Source organism: Hylobates moloch, unplaced genomic scaffold, assembly GCF_009828535.3.
Source record: "Hylobates moloch isolate HMO894 unplaced genomic scaffold, HMol_V3 SCAFFOLD_8, whole genome shotgun sequence".
NCBI classification, from domain to species: Eukaryota; Metazoa; Chordata; class Mammalia; order Primates; family Hylobatidae; genus Hylobates; species Hylobates moloch.
In genome coordinates, this window is record NW_026652283.1 from 39,584,874 (window position 1) to 39,602,817 (window position 17,944).

A 17,944-nucleotide genomic window follows, 5' to 3' on the forward strand; every position below is an offset into this window, starting at 1 on the left:
CATTATCTTTAAAGAGGATGAAATCTCTCCTCCAGACCAGAGAGTAAAATCCCAAAAAATGATTGGAATTGATGCCCTTTGGGTCAGTATTCATGATTGGTCCAGTGGAAGATGGGAAGCTATCATTGGCCCAATTCTGACCACCAGGTCAGAGTTCTAGCCCTGGGTCAAACCATCATGGCCAGGTGGCAGTGTCAAGGACTCCAGGCATGGCCAACAGGGGACACAAGAAATAGTGGGATGACTGGGAGCTGGGGAAACCTTCCCACTATTTTTCCAAAACCACCACCACCCATTCCCTGTTCTCTTAGTTCCTCGTTAATGATTCTTTCTGTTTCCTTCTTAAACTCTCTCCTTCCTCTGCCTGTCCCAGAAATGCTGGTGTTCCTAAGAGTTCTGTCCTTACCCGTTTTCTTCTCATTCATTCATTCTTTTTTTTTTTTTTTTTTGACAGAGTCTCGCTGTCACCCAGGCGGGAGTGCAGTGGCGTGATCTCGGCTCACTGCAACCTCTGCCTCCTGGGTTCAAGTAATTCTCCTGCCTCAGCCTCCCAAGTAGCTGGCACTACAGGCGCCTGCCACCTCGCCTGGCTAATTTCTTGTATTGTAGTAGAGACAGGGTTTCACCATGTTGCCCAGGCTGGTTGCAAACGCCTGAGCTCAGGCAATCCACCTGCCTTGGCCTTTCAAAGTGCTGGGATTACAGGCATGAGCCACCGAACCCGGCCTCTTCTCACTCTTTCTATTCCCAGAGTCACCTCATTCTTTGGTAGACATGGTATCCTCTCCAACATTTAACCCACTCCACAAATGTAATCTAATCTAGTCATGGTAATTCTATCCCCCTTGGCAACAATTTGTCTGGCATAAAAAGGCCTAAACCAGATTAGACCAATGAGATTCAATGAGATGTTTGTTTAGGACTTCTGGGGAGGAGAAATCAGTCTTACCCTTGCCTGTGGAATGGGAAGGGCAGTCAATGGCCATAGCAGCCATTTTGTGGCATGAGGGGAACTGGCTTTGTATATGAAGTCAGTGGTGGGGAGAGCAGAGCAGTGAGATGGGAACATCTCAGGTTCCTAATGACATTGTTGGATCAGAGAAGATACCCACTCTGCCCTGCCATTGGGCTTCTTGCTTTGCAATTTGATACATTGGCATATTCCTTAAGCCAGGCTGAATCGGGTATCTGCGACCTGGAGCTGAAGGCATTCCACTTCATTCACATTTACCACCATAAGCTCTCTCAAGCTCACTTTCCTCGGCTGCAGGTCTACCAACACTTCCCAAGCTTGCTGCTCCTCTTCCTGGGTTCCCCACAATTCATTTTACTTAACCAATAAGAACTGGGTGCCCGCCATCATCCTAAGCTCTGTTTTAGACATGCAGACAGGGAATGAAACAAAGTTGCTGTCATTGCGGACCACGGAAGGAGGCATATGATAAACAAAACTATCTTCTGAATAAATGAAGTAATGAATAACGCAGTGTAGGAACTCTATCAATAGCGAGTGAAAAGCTTATTATCTACAGACTATCACACCAGGGGCTGGTACTCACTCAAATGGCACGAGGAAGTGAGTGTCAGATCCTCTTCCGGCAGCCCTTGGCGTCTAACAAGGTAAATAAGACGGGGCCTGTCCTCTGGAGCCCAGAATCCAGGAAGAAAGGCGCACATGTACTGAGCGCTTGCTTTTCAGGCCCCGTGGAAGTGCTTTATGGGAACCATCTCATTTAATCCTCCCCGACTCTAGGAGGTTCTCCCAGGAGAGACCGCTCCAGACGACACCAGGCCTACAAGCCAAGAAATGCAGCAGGCCTCTAGAAACTGAGAAAGACCCCCAGATGACAGTCAGCAAGCAAATGGGGGCCTTAGCCCTGCAATTGTATGGAACTGAATTCTGCCATTGAGCTGGACGTAGATCCATTCCTAGAGCCTCCAGAAAGGAGTGTAATCTGCCAACGCCCTAATTTTGGCTTCGTGAGATTCCAACCAGAGAACTCACTAAGCCACACTGCGACCCGGCAGGCTGGGCAGTGCAGCGAGCTCTGGAGAGTGCGTCCTGACCCGGGGTCCAGGCCCGGTCAGTGTGACTTTGCGCGAGTCACGGTCGTCCTCCGCCCGCCAGGCCCCGGCCAGCGTCTCTACAGATTCCTACGGTTCGATTCCTCGGGATTTCCCGACGCCCCTTCCCCCGAGGTTCAGGGGCTGCCTGGGGTGCCGGGGAGGGGGGCCGAGGGATGGGGGACCTGGGGCTAGTAGGGTGGCACTGAGAACCGTAGGGAGGGGGCCAGTGAAGTGAGTAAAGGGGGATCGACGGAGAAGGAAATCCTTGGGGAGAGAACCACCCACGCGCGCTTCCTTCCCGCCCCCGCCACCGCGCGCCGCCCCTCTCCCGCGCTCCGGAAGGCCTGCGTTCCCCCTCCCCAGCCAGGCGCCACCACCTGCCGCCCAGGCAGCCAGGCGACTCTTCCTTCGCGGGTCACGCAGCCTGACTCAGGCCCCTGCTCCTGTGGCCCCGAAACTCGCCGTTCGCTGGGCCTTGCCTCGCACTCGGCGTCCCGTTCCCCCTCGGCTCGCGGCCACTTGGTCCGCGCCGCCTGCGTCCTGTGTGCCGAGCCCGCCCGCACTGCGGGGACAGGCCGGGCGCCGCCCACGCCGCGCTCTGCCGGGCGCACAGTCTGCCTGGGAAGCGCGCGGCCGGGCGGGCGGCCATGGCGCGGCGCGCGGGGAGGTAGCGGGGCGGCCGCAGGAGCGCACGGTCGGCCATGGCCCGGCGGCGGCGCCGCGCCTGCATCGCTCTGTTCCTGGTGCTGCTCTTCGCCTTCGGCACCCTCATGGGTCTGCGCACGCTCAAGGCTCCGGACGGACTCCCGGCGCTGGGCCCGGGCCTGGAGCTGGCGCCGTTTGAGCGACGCCCAGAGGGAGCCCCCGCGCCCGCTGCCAGGGCCCCGGCAGCCCCTGCCGCGCCGCCCCCGCCGCCGCCGCCGCCCCGCACCGCGGACCCTGGCGGCTCCCCTGGGCCGGCACCCGCGGAGGCCGAGCCCGCCCCCGGGCAGAGCCTGCGCGTCTACTCGGACCTGCACGCCTTCTACTACTCGTGGTACGGGAGCCCGCGGCGCGAGGGCCACTACATTCACTGGGACCACGTCATGGTGCCGCACTGGGACCCCAAGATCTCGGCCAGCTACCCCCGCGGCCGCCACAGCCCCCCAGACGACTTGGGCTCCAGCTTCTACCCGGAGCTGGGGCCCTACAGCTCCCGGGACCCCGAAGTGCTGCGGGAGCATATGACCCAACTCAAGGAAGCCGCCATCGGTGAGCGCCCCCCACCCCGGGCGGCGCTGCCCCCCAGCCTCGCCCTTCCTCCTTCCCACACCCCAGCTCCCCCTGGTCCTGTCACCGGCCCTTTGGTCCCACTTACCCGCCAGCCTGGCTTCTTAGCTGTTCCCTACCACTCTCATCCTGGGCCCACCATGCGACACTGCCCCTCCGTTTAGTATTCAGACCCCCCACCAGGGCCCTTCCATCCCTAATATCCAGGGCCCTTCCATAGGGCAGAACTGCTGGGAGTTTGCACCAGGAGAGGGAGGCAGTCTTCAAATTTGTTGGGCGATGGGAAGTGAGGCCTGGAGTCCTGGCCCGCAGGTTCTGGGGTTCAGAGGAGTGGAACCTAGGGCGGCCTCTATTTCACGGCAGGTACAGGGTAGAGCAGCAGCCCTTCCTGCTTTTGCTGGCTGCAGAGAGGAAAGTGTGCCTGTGTTCCATGAAGGCCTCGCCTCTATTTGCAGTTGGAGGTAGTGTTGGGGGTTTAGAGGCTTTTCATCAAGCACCCAGCTAGAGGGAAGGTCCCAGGGCGCCTCCTTTGTAGGCTGGGGAGGGGAGGCTCACTTATTTCGGGTTTCGTCACTGAATTCTGCTGGATTTTACAGATGGCCTCTGCTCAGGGCTCTTCTCCATGCGGGACGTTAGGGTTAGGGGTGCTTCTCTTCTTCAGAGGTAGGCCTGTGGCTTCCAGGTGGGTGTGGCACTGTCCACCCATTCCCTTTGTTCTACTACTTGCTGAGGCAGTCTGAAGCCTGGCTCCCTTCCGGCCTGGCGCGCTACGGTTCCCGCAGGCGCTGCGCTTCAGCACCGCGGGCGTGGACAGCTCCGGGGCGCGAGGCTCTGGGACTCATCTGCAGGAAGTGAACCTGGCAGGAGGCTTGCTTCAGTTTTTTAGGAACCATTTTTGCAATTGGAGATGTTTGTGAGGAAAAAAATCTCTGTTGAGGGGGGTACTGTGTGTCTCTGAAGTGGCCTCTGTATTGCGTCTCAGGCGTCCTGGTCCTGTCCTGGTACCCACCTGGCATGGCTGATGATAACGGGGAGCCCTCAGATGACCTGGTGCCCGCCATTCTGGACACCGCCCATCAGTACAGCATCCAGGTGAGTCTCCAAGAAGAGGCCACGTGCTCTCTGCCCTATTCTGGAGAGTTGCTCTCCTCTGCCCACAGGACTAGTGCCTCTACAGAAGTTCTTGGCAGTAGCCCAGGGATAACAAATACGTGGCAAGTGTGGTTTTGGGGGAGGGTTCAGATAAATGGTGCCTATGTTGCTCTTAGTTTTTTGAATTCTAAGAAAACTGAGAAAACTAAATATAGGACCAAGAGAAGACCAAATAATGATCGCTTTTGTTAAATAATAATAGAGGTTAGGTTGTAAACCCTGGTGGATAAAGGGTAGGCAAGAGCCAAAGGGACCTGCAGACTCAACTCTCTAGTGGGAGGCAGTGCTGGACCTCGAGGACTAGACAGGTGTTCTCAGCAGGTGGGCTCACTTTCAAGAGGAAGGACGGAGCTGGACGAAGCATTTCCCCACATGTGCCAATCAAGTAAGTCATCCCTTGCTTCTGTGGTGAAGGAAGAAAAATGAGAGAGAAGGAAGAAAAGCCCCACTCCCCATTCCTGAAGAGAATTCCACCACTGACATGTCTAACAGATCACAGCACTTTTCCACCGACACAGCTTCAGCATACTTCTTCCACTGTTTCAGGCAGCTAGCACCAACCACTTGGAGCTGGCACAAGGTTGAAACCTATTAGCCACCCTGTAACAGCCCACCAAAATGCTTCCCACATGCCCTGCTGCGGGAGATGGGCAAACTGCTCACCCCTGTTTTGGTCTTGAAGGGCAGCAGCTGCCTTTATCTCTACTGTGCCCACCACTGCCAGGCCCTTTTCTGAACTCAGCCTCTCCTCCAGGCCATGGTTAGATCCTGAGCCTGATATGTTGTGGCCCCTGGATAGACACTCACCTGACCAGTTACTCCTCTGTTTGTGGCAGGTGGCCTTCCACATCCAACCCTACAAGGGCCGAGATGACATCACTGTACATGACAACATCAAGTACATCATTGACACGTAAGGCTGCTCTGGGGGCCGGGATTTTGGTGGGGATCAAAATGGAGGTAGGGAAGGTTTGGAGGGGCAGGTCAAGAGACACAGGGCATAATGCCTGTGTTTCCCAGCAGCTGTTTTATAGTAAGAGAGTTTTATAGTAAGTCAGGCAGCCTGGGTTTCAATTCCTGTTCTGTGGCTTCTAATCTGTGATGAGGCAAGCCTCTTAACCTTTGAGTCTTGTGAGAATCACACGAGTTAATATATGTGAAAGTAGCTTCTACAATGTAGGCACCTCATTTATTCATTCAGAAAGTACTGAATGAAGGCCAGGCGCGGTGTAATCTCAGCACTTTGGGAGGCTGAGGTGGGAGGATCACTTGAGGCCAGGAGTTTGAGACCAGCTTGGGCAACACGGGGAAACTCCATCTCTACAAAAAAATTTTTTAAACATTAGCTGGGCATGGTGATGCATGCCTATGGTCCCAGCTATTTGGGGGGCTGAGGTGAGTGGATCACTTGAGCCCAGGAGTTTGAGGTTGCAGTGAGCTATGATGTCACCACTGTACTCCAGCCTGGGCGATACAGTGAGACTTGTCTTAAGAATAAAAAAAAAAAAAGGCCAGGCCCAGTGGCTCACACCTGTAATCTCAGCACTTTGGGAGGCTGAGGTGGGTGGATTGCCTGAGGTCAGGAGTTCAAGACCAGCCTGGCCAACATGGTGAAACCCCATCTCTACTAAAAATACAAAAATTAGCCAGGTGTAGTGGCGGGTGCCTGTAATTCCAGCTACTCGAAAGGCTGAGGCAGGTGAATCACTCGAACCCCAGGAGGTAGAGGTTGCAGTGAGCTGAGATCGCCCACTGCACTCCAGCTCTGAGCAACAGAGCAAGACCCTGTCTCAAAAAAAGTATAAGAAGAAGAAGAAAAAAGAAAAGGAAAAGGGTCAGCTCTGCAAAGATCCGGAGGCAGGGAGAAAATCCCCAGCAGAGGGCTGGCAGATGCAAGGCCCGTAAGATGGAACAAGCTTGCATGACACATGACAGCTGGATAGAAAGGCCAGATGGGGAGTAATAGCTGGGAAAAGAGCAGGAATGGGGTTGGCAGGGCCAGATCAAGTAGTTAGGAATAATGAATGGATTATACGGAGGCAGGATGGAAGCCTGTAGACCAGTTACCTGGCTGTTGTTGCAATCCAGATGGAAGACGGTGGTGGCTTGGCTAAGGGTAGGGAAGTGAGGCTTAGGAATGACAACTGGGGAGAGGAAGGAGGGGAACCAGGTTCTTGCTTAGAGGCATGATGAGTCCAACTGTGGAGACTGACTGGCTCCAGAACTGGGCTGTGTGGCATCCAGATCTCATCCATGGCAGGTCCTACAGCTGTGCTGGTCTCTCCCATCCAGCTGAGGCTCTTCTTTCTCCTTCTCAGGTATGGCTCCCATGGTGCATTTTACCGCTATAAGAACAGCATGGGCAAGAGCCTCCCACTCTTTTATATCTACGACTCATACCTGACGTCCCCTGAGGCCTGGGCCCACCTCCTGACACCAAACGGGCCCCATTCGATCCGCAACACACCCTACGATGGGGTCTTCATAGCGCTGCTGGTGGAGGAGGGCCACACCCACGACATCCTGGCCGCCGGATTTGACGGCATGTACACCTACTTTGCCTCCAATGGTTTCTCCTTTGGTTCTTCCCATCAGAACTGGAAAGCCGTGAAGAACTTTTGTGATGCCAACAACCTCATGTTCATCCCCAGTGTGGGACCTGGCTACATAGACACCAGCATTCGGCCCTGGAACAACCACAATACGCGCAACAGGGTCAATGGCAAGTACTATGAGACGGCCCTGCAGGCGGCCCTGACAGTGAGGCCCGAGATCGTCTCCATTACCTCCTTCAATGAGTGGCACGAAGGCACCCAGATTGAGAAGGCCATTCCCAAGAAGACACCCACCCGCCTGTATTTGGACTACCTGCCTCACCAGCCCAGCCTGTACCTGGAGCTGACCCGCCGCTGGGCGGAGCACTTCATCAAAGAGAAGGAGCAGTGGCTCATGTGAGGGGCCTGTAAACGGGCGTGAGGTGCTGATGTCCTTGCCTTGCTGGAAGATGTCACCATGTGGGGTTCAGCTGAGGTTGTAGGCACTCACTCGTTCCCAGGTCAGAGGTCAGCATCTGGGTGCTTCTGGGTGGGCCGTCAGGCGTGGGCCTATGCAACACAGAGCCCGTTCCTCAGGCGAGTGGTGCTGGGGTGCTCTGCGGTGATGGGAACGGCAGAGGCTGGCAGGTGACTGAACCTAGCCCAGGGCAGCTCCACATCCTGGGAACACTTTGATGTAACCCCTTCTAGTTTTGAACTCTGCAGCAGGCTGGTGCTGTGTGGTGGCCACCCAGTCACCACCCTTGGAAGGGTGTCAGGGTCTGGGCTCGCATGCGCCCTGCTCCCTTCTGCCAGCCTGCACCCTCTCCTCAGGCCTCCTTCCCACATCATCTGTCTTCTCTAAGTTAGGGAACCATATTTGAGACTTTCAAAAAGGGAACTTCTAGGTTTAAGCTCCTCCCAGTAGATTCCTGAACCCAATTATCAGGAAATCATCCTGCGCACTCACAGGTTCATGTAACACTCACTCATCAAGCACCTTCCTATGTGCTAGGTGCTGGGGAAGACTTGACCAAGGAAGAGTTCCTGTCCTGAAGCTTCCAGGACCCAGCTTTCCTTTTCTGGTACGGCCTTGTAGCTAGTGCCTGGGCACAGTTGTTTTTCTTTTTGCGGTTTTACCTAGTGCTGGGAGTTCAGTTCTTTTTCCTCTAAAAAAATCCCTCTGTGCTCCAGAGCCTAATTTTTCCCAGATGCATATTTAGCTCCAGGGAGAGACTAGGAGGAAATCCCCCTCCCTTTAGCTGCCTGAACTGACTGAGGCCCACTCACTAGAGCCATGTTCAGTGCTACTGTGATTAGTAGTAATTAAATATGAACTGGTATTCTCAAGTAAGCATTCCTTTTGCTCTCTTTAAGACCTCACAAATTCTGACCTTAGATTCTGTGACAAACTGATATATGAGGTGGGCTGGCTATGGCTTTACCACAACGAGTAGGTTTGCTTAAGAAACTCCTCAACAATGGCCGGGCGCAGAGGCTCATGCCTGTAATCCCAGCACTTTGGGAGGCCGAGACAGGTGGATCACGAAGTCAGGAGATCGAGACCTTCCTGGCTAACATGGTGAAACCCCATCTCTACTAAAAATACAAAAAAATTAGCCAGGCATAGTGGCAGGCGCCTGTAGTTCCAGCTACTCGGGAGGCTGAGGCAGGAGAATGGCGTGAACCTGGGAGGCGGAGCTTGCAGTGAGCCGAGATTGCGCCACTGTACTCTAGCCTGGGCGACAGAGCGAGACTCCGTCTCAAAAAAAAAAAAAAAAAAAGTTACTAAACAAGGCTGGGCGCAGTGGCTAACGCCTGTAATCCCAGCACTTTGGGAGGCCGAGGCAGGTGGATCACCTGAGGTCAGGAGCTCGAGACCAGCCTGGCCAACATGGTGAAACCCCATCCCTACTAAAAATACAAAAATTAGCTGGGCATGGGTGCCTGTAATCCCAGCTACTTCTGAGGCTGAGGCAGGAGAATCGCTTGAACCTGGGAGGCGGAGGTTGCAGTGAGCCAATGTGGCACCACTGGACTCCAGCCTGGGCAAGAGCAAGACTGTCTCAAAACAAAAAAAAACAAAAAACATTACTAGACAAGATTTCTAGAGGGAATTAACCAACCAGTGCTTATTTACAAATAAACTAATATGCTAACTGCAGGAACCCTGATTAAAGCAGGCCCCTGTTAACACCTCACAAGATTCTTAGGATATACTTGAAAACAGGTGCATTGGAGACCACTGTACTAGGAAGTTTATGGGCTCAAGACTGAATCAGAAGCTAGGCGTGGTCGCTCATGCCTGTAATCCCAGCACTCCGGGAGGCTGAGGTGGAAGGATCGGTTGAGTCCAGGAGTTCGAGACCAGCTTGGGCAACACAGAGAGACGTGTCTTTAAAAAAATAAAAAATGGGCTGAGTGCCTTGGCTCACACCTGTAATCCCAGCACTTTGGGAAGCCAAGGCGGGTGGATCACTTGAGGCCAGGAGTTCAAGAACAGCCTGACCAACATGGCAAAACTCCATCTCTACTAAAAATACCAAAAAAATTAGCAGGGTGTGCTGGTGCACACCTGTAGTCCCAGCTACTCAGGAGGCTGAGGTGTGAGAATCACTTGAACCTGGGAGGCGGAGTTTGCAGTGAGCCAAGATTGTGCCACGGCACTCCAGTGTGGGCAACAGAGATTCTGTCTCAAAAAAAAAAAAAAAAAAAAAGACTGAATCAGAATTTTGGGAACTAGGGTGCAAGAGGGAAGGGGAGGAAATAGACCCCAGTGGTCACCTCAAGGACACCCAGCCCCAGTTAGGTAACTGATATTAAACCCCACCAGAGAGATGAGCAGGCCTGGCCACCTGGCTTTGGGGCTTAGCTGGGGAAACCAAGGCAGGCAGGGACAGCTGAAAGGGTTGGATGTTGACCTACAGTAATTTACAGAAGGTAGCAACACAGGCTTCATTTGACACACGCACAGTTTGAAAAATACTAAACATGGCAAGGCCAGGGGGCAGGGGCAGCCATTCTCACACATTGCTAATGGCAGTGTAACCTGACTCAGTTCTTTTGAAGGCTAATCCATATTGAGAGCCGTAAATACTTCATACACTTTGACCTACTCTCCTAAGGAAATAATTCAAAAGAAGAAAAATAAACCATTTACAAATATGTTTAATAGCAACATTTCTTTAAAGAAAAACAAAGTTCAAATGCCCAATAATAATTATGTTTAACACTTGGTACACATATAAATAGACAAAAGGCTGTGGAGAACACTGGATTTAAATAAAGGTGTTATGGGTATAATTAACTATAATTTATTAATAAATAAGAAAAAAGTCCCTGGCTGAAAAGGATAGTGGAGGTTTATTTCCCAATATTCTTCCATTTGGACTGAACCCCTGCCAACTGAGCAGACACCCCACTATTACGCTAAAAAGACTGCTCTCCCTGCCAGCAATTACAATACATGACACACTAGGCCCAATGGCTCAGAGGGAAGAGTGGCCTGTGGCTCTTCAATCTTTATCCAAACCTGGTTCTAGCTTCAGGAGCCTTTGGTCACCTGAGACTTTTTATTTATTAATTTTTATGAGACGGAGTATTGCTATGTTGCCCAGGCTGATTCTGAACTCCTGGGCTCAAGCAGTTCTCCCGCCTGGGCCTCCCAGAATGTTGGGATTACAGGAATGAGCCACCACACGCGGCCACCTGAGACTTTTTAAACAGCACCAGCACTTCTGGCTGGTTTGAACCTTAAATGCCACCACCCACCAGAGAGGAGGCTCTCACTAGATTCTAAATCTGTTATTTAATTACTTTTCAATTGAAAAACAAAACAGACAGAAGAAACTTATTAGAATAAGGCCACCTAGGAATGTTCTTAACTTTTCCATTCAGCTTTTGGCTGATATATGAAAATACAAATAAATACATCCTTTCCCCAGGTGCAAGGCTAACCCAGCAGCTCCAAGGGCTTGGTCTACAGTGCTCAGAAAGACACACTGCCTTAAAAGTCAGGCTAGTGCCCTAGCTCCAGTGGCCTCTGCAAATGAGGCCTTGCCAGTTGTCAGTGGACAGACACATAGTATCCGGCACCAGGCCTTGGGCCTTGGGCCTTCCTGCTTCCCAGAGTTTCACAGGTAGGACGCATGTGAGGGGAGCAGTCCGTACTTCTGTTGGAGGATGGCTGTAGTACTTTCCAGGGCACTGAGGAGGAAACAGGACAGTTACCAGTCTGACTTCTTAAAAGTCCCGAGCCCACCAGATGCTGGTGAGCAGGGACATCGAAACTGGCTAGCCTTGTTACACCCTGTTCATCAACCCTTGATGAAACCTTTTGAATCCTAAGAAAGCCAGGAAACTTAGTCCCACTGCAACTACCACTTCTCCAAACCTGGCCCACACTCCCTCAGGGCAAGATAGGAGGCACATTTTTATTTTGTCAAAGCTTTTTTGCATCTCTGCAACCTCCCTCAAATTATTTCCCCACGCCACAGGAAAGAGACTTACCAGCCTGGACGAATGATGCCAAACTTTCCAGGCACAGACAAATCAACCACAGTTGAGCCGAGGCGACACTCGGGGCTCTGGCCATCCCCAATTTGTCCCCCATCAATAACCAAGGACAATTGAGGCCAGAGATCCTGGAACTCCTGAGAAGAGGGAGAAGGAAGAGCATGGACACTATCCCTGGTGTATCCAATAATGTCAAACTGCACGCAGTCATCAAAGGCCATATAGTCTTAAAACAGAAGGCACCTTCCTCTAAGCAGAGAAGGGAGCTTCATTTAGTTAAGGTCAACTGTGCCAAAGACACTGCATTCTATGAGGTTTGGAGCCCTCCTGGGTTAGCACTCCAAGTAACACCTATCTAGGGCTTAAAGAAAATCTTGCTATGTCAAAAGGAAATTTCATACGTTGCTTCAGTTACAGAAATGTAAGTACAATGAATGGAGTTCTGGGCAGAGATATGGGCTCTAACTCGGACTTTCCATCATATCTCCATGTGACTGCACGCAAGTTACTCTATCCAGGCCTACAAGACAAGTGGGCTGGACTAGATGATCCTATGTCCTCATTTCATTTGTTCTAATCTATGTAGCCGAGACAGGACTAGGATGATCTTTTCTTTGGCCTGGCTTGCAGCAAAGATAAGAGAACAGGGTCAAGAGTCAAAAACTAGGTAAAAAGACCGGGCGCGGTGGCTCACGCCTGTAATCTCAGCATTTTGGGAGGCTGGATCTCGAGGCCAGGAGTTTGAGACTAGCCTGGTCAACAAAGTGAAACCCCGTCTCTACTAAAAATACAAAAATTAGCCGGGTGTGGTGGCACACGCCTGTAATCCCAGGTACTCACTCGGGAGGCTGAGGCAGGAGAACTGTTTGAACCCGGGAGATGGAGGTTGCAGTGAGCCGAGATGGTGCCATTGCACTCCAGCCTGGGCAATAGAGTGAGACTGTCTCAAACAAAACAAAACAAAACAAAAAAACTAGGTAAAAATCTGGTCACTTAATGGCTGTGTGACCTGGAACAAGTGATTCCAGCTCCTTCTAACTCTAGAACTATGCTCCTGGATCTCACTGCAACTCTGATCAGGGTAGGAAGAGTAGAACATGGTAGATTCTGCATGCCGCCAGCACTCAGTCTTTGGGCTATGAAAAGGATACTCCCCCTGGAACAGTAGACTGAATTGTTAACTGAGCTAGAGCTTCCCCAACCCCCCAATGAAGACACTGCAGTGGCAGTTAGGCCTGGAAATTTGGGACAGGAAATCATAAATACCAGTTACTGTGCTGGACAGGTCAAATGATTGCTGACAAGGTAAAAACCTCTCCTCCCTGTGCCACATCCCGATTCTTGCTCCTGGGGTACAGCCACCAGGACCAAGTCAAACCTGCACTCTGAGAATGGGAAGGGATGCTGAACTCTCACTTTCCAAGAACCCTGAGCCCCACTCTAGGTCTGGGCATGGAAAACCCATCGAATGGAGTTCTCAGCAGAGATCTGGGCTCTAACTCTGGACTTTCCACCGTATCTCTGTGTGACTGCACGCAAGTTACTCTATCCAGGCTTATTAGCTGGATGTAATAAGCCCAAGGAAGGCCCAAGGCCTGATGCTGGATACTATGTGTGATACTATGTGTCTGGCCCAGAGTCTGGGGACACAATGTAGCTTATTACTACATTTTACATCTTAGTAATAAGAAAAAAACGAAATTTCTATGTGTCTCCTTTGTTCTAATCTATGTAGCCAAGAAAGGATTAAGATGATCCTTTCTTTGATCTGGCTTGTGGCAGAGATAAGAGAACAGGGGCAAGAGTCAAAAATGGGGTAAAAATCTGAGTCAGTCACTTAATGGCTGTGTGACCTGAAACAAGTGATTTAACTTTTTGGAGGCTAAACTTCATCTTTTTTTTTTTTTTTTTTTTTTTAAGAGACAGAGTCTCGCTCTAGAGCCCTGCCTGGAGTACAGTGGCACAATCTGAGCTCACTGTAACCTCCGCCTCCCAGGTTCAAGTGATTCTCCTGCCTCAGCCTCCCAAGTAGCTGGGATTACAGGCATGCACCACCATGTCTGGCTAATCTTTGTATTTTTTTTATTAGAGATGGAGTTTTGCCATGTTAGCTAGGCTGGTCTTGAACTCCTGACCTCAGGTGATCCACCTGCCTGGGCCTCCCAAAGTGCTGGGGTCACAGGCATGAGCCACTGCCCTTGGCCTTCTTCATCTTTCTTTACAGCACTGTCGTGAAGATTTATAGCCTAGCACTGTCGTGAAGATTTATAGCCTAACTGTTCTCCAAAAACTGTTATCTCCAGAAAAACAGGAAGATATTGTTCTTATCATAATCTTTCCTATTATTATAAAGACAGAAGAAAACACCAATTCTCCCCCTGGCTTTTCAGACTTTGAGATAAAATCTTTCAAATTTTTTAAATTTATATTGCCCCCCACCACCTCCCTGCCAGCTGGGCAACCTTCCCACTGTTGGCCCAAGGACTCTCACGCCTGGCCACCCCAGTGCACTATCAATGCCACTGATTCACAGGAAACAGTGTGTGCGCTGGTGACATTTCCAGGGGAAGGACTGGGTAAACTCACCTCGACATTCAGAGAACTGGCCTGGGAGCTGAGGTTGGCACTAGTGAGGGCAAGCGGACCCTCAAACATCTGAGCCAAGTCTTGCATAAAGGCATGATCAGGAATCCGAATGCCTACAAGCTATAAGGCAAGGGGAAAGGGATCATGAGAAAGATTGGAAGGGGTAGAGGGTAAGTCTGATCTGGATCCTAGTGAAAGCCAAGTGGCCTGGAGTCTGGGGACACAAACTTGACTCACAGGCGTAAAAGGGTTTAGGTCCTTGTTGAGCTCCGCCGAGCGTTCCATCACCAGGGTCACCGGTCCTGGCAGTAGGTCTTTCAGGAGCCCCTCGGGTACTCTCACACGGCAGTATCTGGGAAACACAGGAGCATAAATCCACTCAAAATGAAGGGCCACTGGTGGTCCTTTCCTAGACTCTAGACAGACGTAGGAAAGGAATCCTTCGAATTTACAATGGGAGCCGCCTGTCTCCCTGCTTCACCTCCCTAGAGCTTGAGCAGAAAGCAGGGCTCCAGAGGCGCACCCCTGGCTTGACGTCCATGTGCCTCTGGTCTCAGGGACTACAACAGCTGCACCGCTGTGATATCGTGATAGTGGGATCAAGCTCCACGTTTTATTTTCTTCAAGGCATTCGCTATTAAATTAAGTTACTGTGTTTGCTTTTTTCCCGGGGGCCTCCCCAATTAGCACAAATGAGCCAAGGGAACAGGGTCTCTGCCTTTCTCGTGTGTTGCTGCCTCCCAGCAGCATGTAGTTCACGGCCTGGGGCACGTTAAGTCCTGGGTACATACTTCCAGTTCCGGATTCCTTGGTGAGCCTGGACAAGCCCCTCCCGCTCTCTGCGCCTCAGTCTCCCAAGCCTGTCACCGGAAACCCCTCCCGCGGTGCCGCCTCACCTGTAGACGTCGGCCACGCGGCCGAGGCATACGGCCAGAGGCTTGGCCTCGCTGCGGCCCTTGAGGCGGTACACAGCGCGCAGAGCCGCCGAGCAGCTCGCCGCGCAGGCCAGGCCGTACAGCGTATCGGTGGGGACGGCCACCACGGCGCCGGCGCGCAGCTCGGCCACGGCGGCCCGCAGCGCCTCGGTCCAGCCGGCGCGCTCCGGGATCGCGGCCTGCACGGCCCCGCTCCCCGGGAGCCGCAACAGCCGGGCCCCGGGGGCCGCCGGAGCGGGGCTCGGCGGGCGGAAAAGGCGGCCGCTCCGGGAGCCAGCGGGCCCCTCGCTCAACCCCACGCTGGCAGCCACCGCGGCCCTCATCCCCCTGCACCGACGCGCCGGAGACATCCGCCCAGGCCCGCTTCCGGGAGGAAGTGACGCTCCCAGCCAGCTTCCGGTCCGGGAGACTCGGCCCCACCTCTGCGCCGGGCAGCTTAAAGGGACCACGACCCCCAGGAGGATTGAAGGAGACCGGTGGGGACGGGGCGGGGCGCAGCCTTGCGGAGCCCTAACGCAGCGCTGGGGAGGGGGGCGGCCGAAAAGGGGGCGGTGGTCGGGCCGCGCAAGCGGAGATGGAATGGGGCCCGGGCTCAGACTGGTCACGGGGGTGAGAGGGGGCCCGTCGGGGCGGGGGGAAGGGGCTTGGCCCCGCGCAGGCGCCGGCCCTGACCGTCTGTCTCTCGCTCTCTCCCGGGCAGGGAGGCTGCCGGCGTGGACCGCGGGAAGGCGGGGCTGGGGCTCGGCGGGAGGCTACCCCCGCAGCCGCCCCGGGAGGAGCGCGCCCAGCAGCTGCTGGACGCGGTGGAGCAGCGGCAGCGGCAGCTCCTGGACACCATCGCAGCCTGCGAGGAGATGTTACGGCAGCTGGGCCGCCGGCGCCCGGAGCCGGCTGGTGGCGGGGTTAGTACCCACCCTGGGCTGGGCTGGACTGGGGTGGGGTCTGCCCACTGGCTAGGCTGGCCAAGCCCTAGCTTACCCTGGAGGGGGGAAGTATGTCTCCGCCGCTTTATGCCTAACCTCCTTTGATCTGGTGAGAGGTTTCGAAAAAGTTAACACTATCCAAATGCCAAATGGCCATATCCTTGTGGGGCCTAATCCAAGGCCTTGCCTCCCAGCCTCACTTTTTTCTTTTCTGTTCCAACTAGAACGTCTCAGCCAAACCCGGAGCGCCCCCCCAGCCGGCTGTCTCCGCCAGAGGCGGCTTTCCAAAGGATGCTGGCGATGGAGCTGCGGAACCCTGACCATCCCCGAGCAGAATATCCTGACTTCTCTCCCTCCCCAGGGCCGGTGGCGTGGACTCTGAACAACTCCCTTCAGTAAAGGGGCCAGTCTTCACTGGCAGTGGCTGGTACTTGGCTCTCAGCCTGGAGTGGCAGCTCTGCTAGCAGCTGGGTTCACTCCCACTTCATCCTGGCTGAAAGCAGTGCTGTGCTTTGAAATGCAGCCAATGAATACCCAGTCTGATTACCCAGATTTGGGCAGACCAGCAGTGCTCGCCAGAGTGGTCTGGCCTGCTATGGGGGATCCAGGTGGTGTTACATGTCCATTTCATGCTTTGGGGGCTTTGAGCCCCACAAAACACCTTCAGCAGAGCCTTGATTAAAAGGAAACCTGCAGACTCTCCTGGTGACCGACGTTTCCTTTCTGTCCCCTCTCCAAGACTGATGGCTGGGAAGGGGGGAGTGGTGGAAAAATGTCAACTATGGGCAGGGTTGGTAAGAAATGCCACAGATACTACCAGATTTAAATAAGCATTTAATTAGGATTTCATTAGTATTTAATATTGCTTTTTCAATTCCAAAAAGTTAAATTTTCACTTTTTAGCAGATATTTTAAAGTACAATATTAAGTTTATACAAAATGAGCAATTAAGCAAACACCATTATTTCACATTCTTCAAAAATACAAATTCGTATTTATTCTTTTTTTGGGTTTGGAGGTTTCTTCCTTTGGAAGTACTGAACCTGTAACGTTTTCACATCGCTCAGTGGAAGTCCGTTGTTCCCATGTTTCACACTTACTTTTACATAATCCAAATAAAACTATTTGGGATTTTTAAAGTTGTCACCAAGACCCCGGCCAATGATTAGTGTATGTCAAGAAAAAGGGCTCTTGGGGGCTCTTGCCTTTCCTGGCTAGAAGATCTGAGCCAGAAATTCAGCAAAAATCTGTTTCCAGCCACCTTCCCCAAATAGGGACTAGGAAGAGTTCACAGGAAAAGGGAACAGACACCTTGAACTCTGACCCCCACCCCCACATTCTCCAAAACACAACGAAGGATGTAGACTTGAGTCAAACAGCCCTTGGGAGGCCTGAGAACACAGCAGGAAAAGGGCAAGAGACAGCCTCTGACTTGGCACACTATGAGGGTAACAAGGATATTGCAAAAAACACCCCTGGGTTTTGGTGCAAAAAGGTTTTATGAAAAATTTTCCCATAAGAAAAAGTAGAAACTGCATTGAGTTGAGAAAGTGACACTACATTATCACCCAATTTTTGGCCCAACAGGCACACCACCAAAAGGGCAGTGTGTGGTTTTAAACCTCAATTCCAGTAAAAAAGCTTGTACTATGTACACATTGACATAAAGATCCAGTTTAATTTGCATTTTTCAGTGCAGACTGAGAAGCCCTCTCTTGAACAGGAGTAACAGTGAGAAATGCCCAGTGGTCGTCAGCTTCCCCTAAGGGCATCAGAAGAAATACAGGACCCTTTCCCTCTCTCTCTAAAAAACATGCAAGAGGAAACAGGCCAAAATGGCTAACCAATCAGAAATATGCTTCAGTTTTGTTGCCTCCACCCCCAAATATTAAGGAACAGACAATTTCTGATCTATGTCACAGCAGAACTATTTGCATACTGGATCTATGAAAATCTTTCTGCT

At 52.5% G+C, this 17,944-nt stretch overlaps 3 protein-coding genes across 8 annotated transcripts; 2 read left to right on the forward strand and 1 right to left on the reverse strand.

Moving 5' to 3' along the window:
* Window positions 1-556: 556 nt before the first annotated feature.
* MANEAL (mannosidase endo-alpha like) lies at window positions 557-8,372 on the forward strand. Of its 4 annotated transcripts, none has more exons than XM_032160298.2 (5): window positions 3,179-3,318; window positions 4,319-4,428; window positions 4,807-4,873; window positions 5,325-5,401; window positions 6,807-8,372. In XM_032160298.2, exons 2-5 carry the CDS (start codon window positions 4,358-4,360, stop codon window positions 7,441-7,443), a joined length of 852 nt encoding a protein of 283 aa, XP_032016189.1. In that variant the 5' UTR covers window positions 3,179-3,318; window positions 4,319-4,357; the 3' UTR covers window positions 7,444-8,372. The 4 variants fall into 4 exon arrangements, with proteins under 4 accessions (XP_032016191.1, XP_032016188.1, XP_032016189.1 ...); XM_058443581.1 differs by having other exon boundaries at window positions 4,810-4,873; XM_032160300.2 differs by lacking the exon at window positions 4,807-4,873 and having other exon boundaries at window positions 557-3,318; window positions 7,084-8,372.
* A 1,800-nt stretch (window positions 8,373-10,172) lies between these two features.
* Window positions 10,173-15,418, reverse strand: YRDC (yrdC N6-threonylcarbamoyltransferase domain containing). Of its 2 annotated transcripts, XM_032160302.2 has the most exons (5): window positions 15,020-15,418; window positions 14,361-14,475; window positions 14,124-14,243; window positions 11,532-11,674; window positions 10,173-11,228 (listed from the first exon to the last, which is right to left on the reverse strand). In XM_032160302.2, exons 1-5 carry the CDS (start codon window positions 15,406-15,408, stop codon window positions 11,156-11,158), a joined length of 840 nt encoding a protein of 279 aa, XP_032016193.1. In that variant the 5' UTR covers window positions 15,409-15,418; the 3' UTR covers window positions 10,173-11,155. The 2 variants fall into 2 exon arrangements, with proteins under 2 accessions (XP_032016193.1, XP_058299565.1); XM_058443582.1 differs by lacking the exons at window positions 10,173-11,228; window positions 11,532-11,674 and adding an exon at window positions 11,686-12,477.
* Window positions 15,351-16,683, forward strand: CUNH1orf122 (chromosome unknown C1orf122 homolog). Of its 2 annotated transcripts, none has more exons than XM_032160303.2 (3): window positions 15,351-15,667; window positions 15,759-15,960; window positions 16,206-16,683. In XM_032160303.2, exons 1-3 carry the CDS (start codon window positions 15,633-15,635, stop codon window positions 16,299-16,301), a joined length of 333 nt encoding a protein of 110 aa, XP_032016194.1. In that variant the 5' UTR covers window positions 15,351-15,632; the 3' UTR covers window positions 16,302-16,683. The 2 variants fall into 2 exon arrangements, with proteins under 2 accessions (XP_032016194.1, XP_032016196.1); XM_032160305.2 differs by having other exon boundaries at window positions 15,351-15,534; window positions 16,206-16,458.
* Window positions 16,684-17,944: the final 1,261 nt, after the last annotated feature.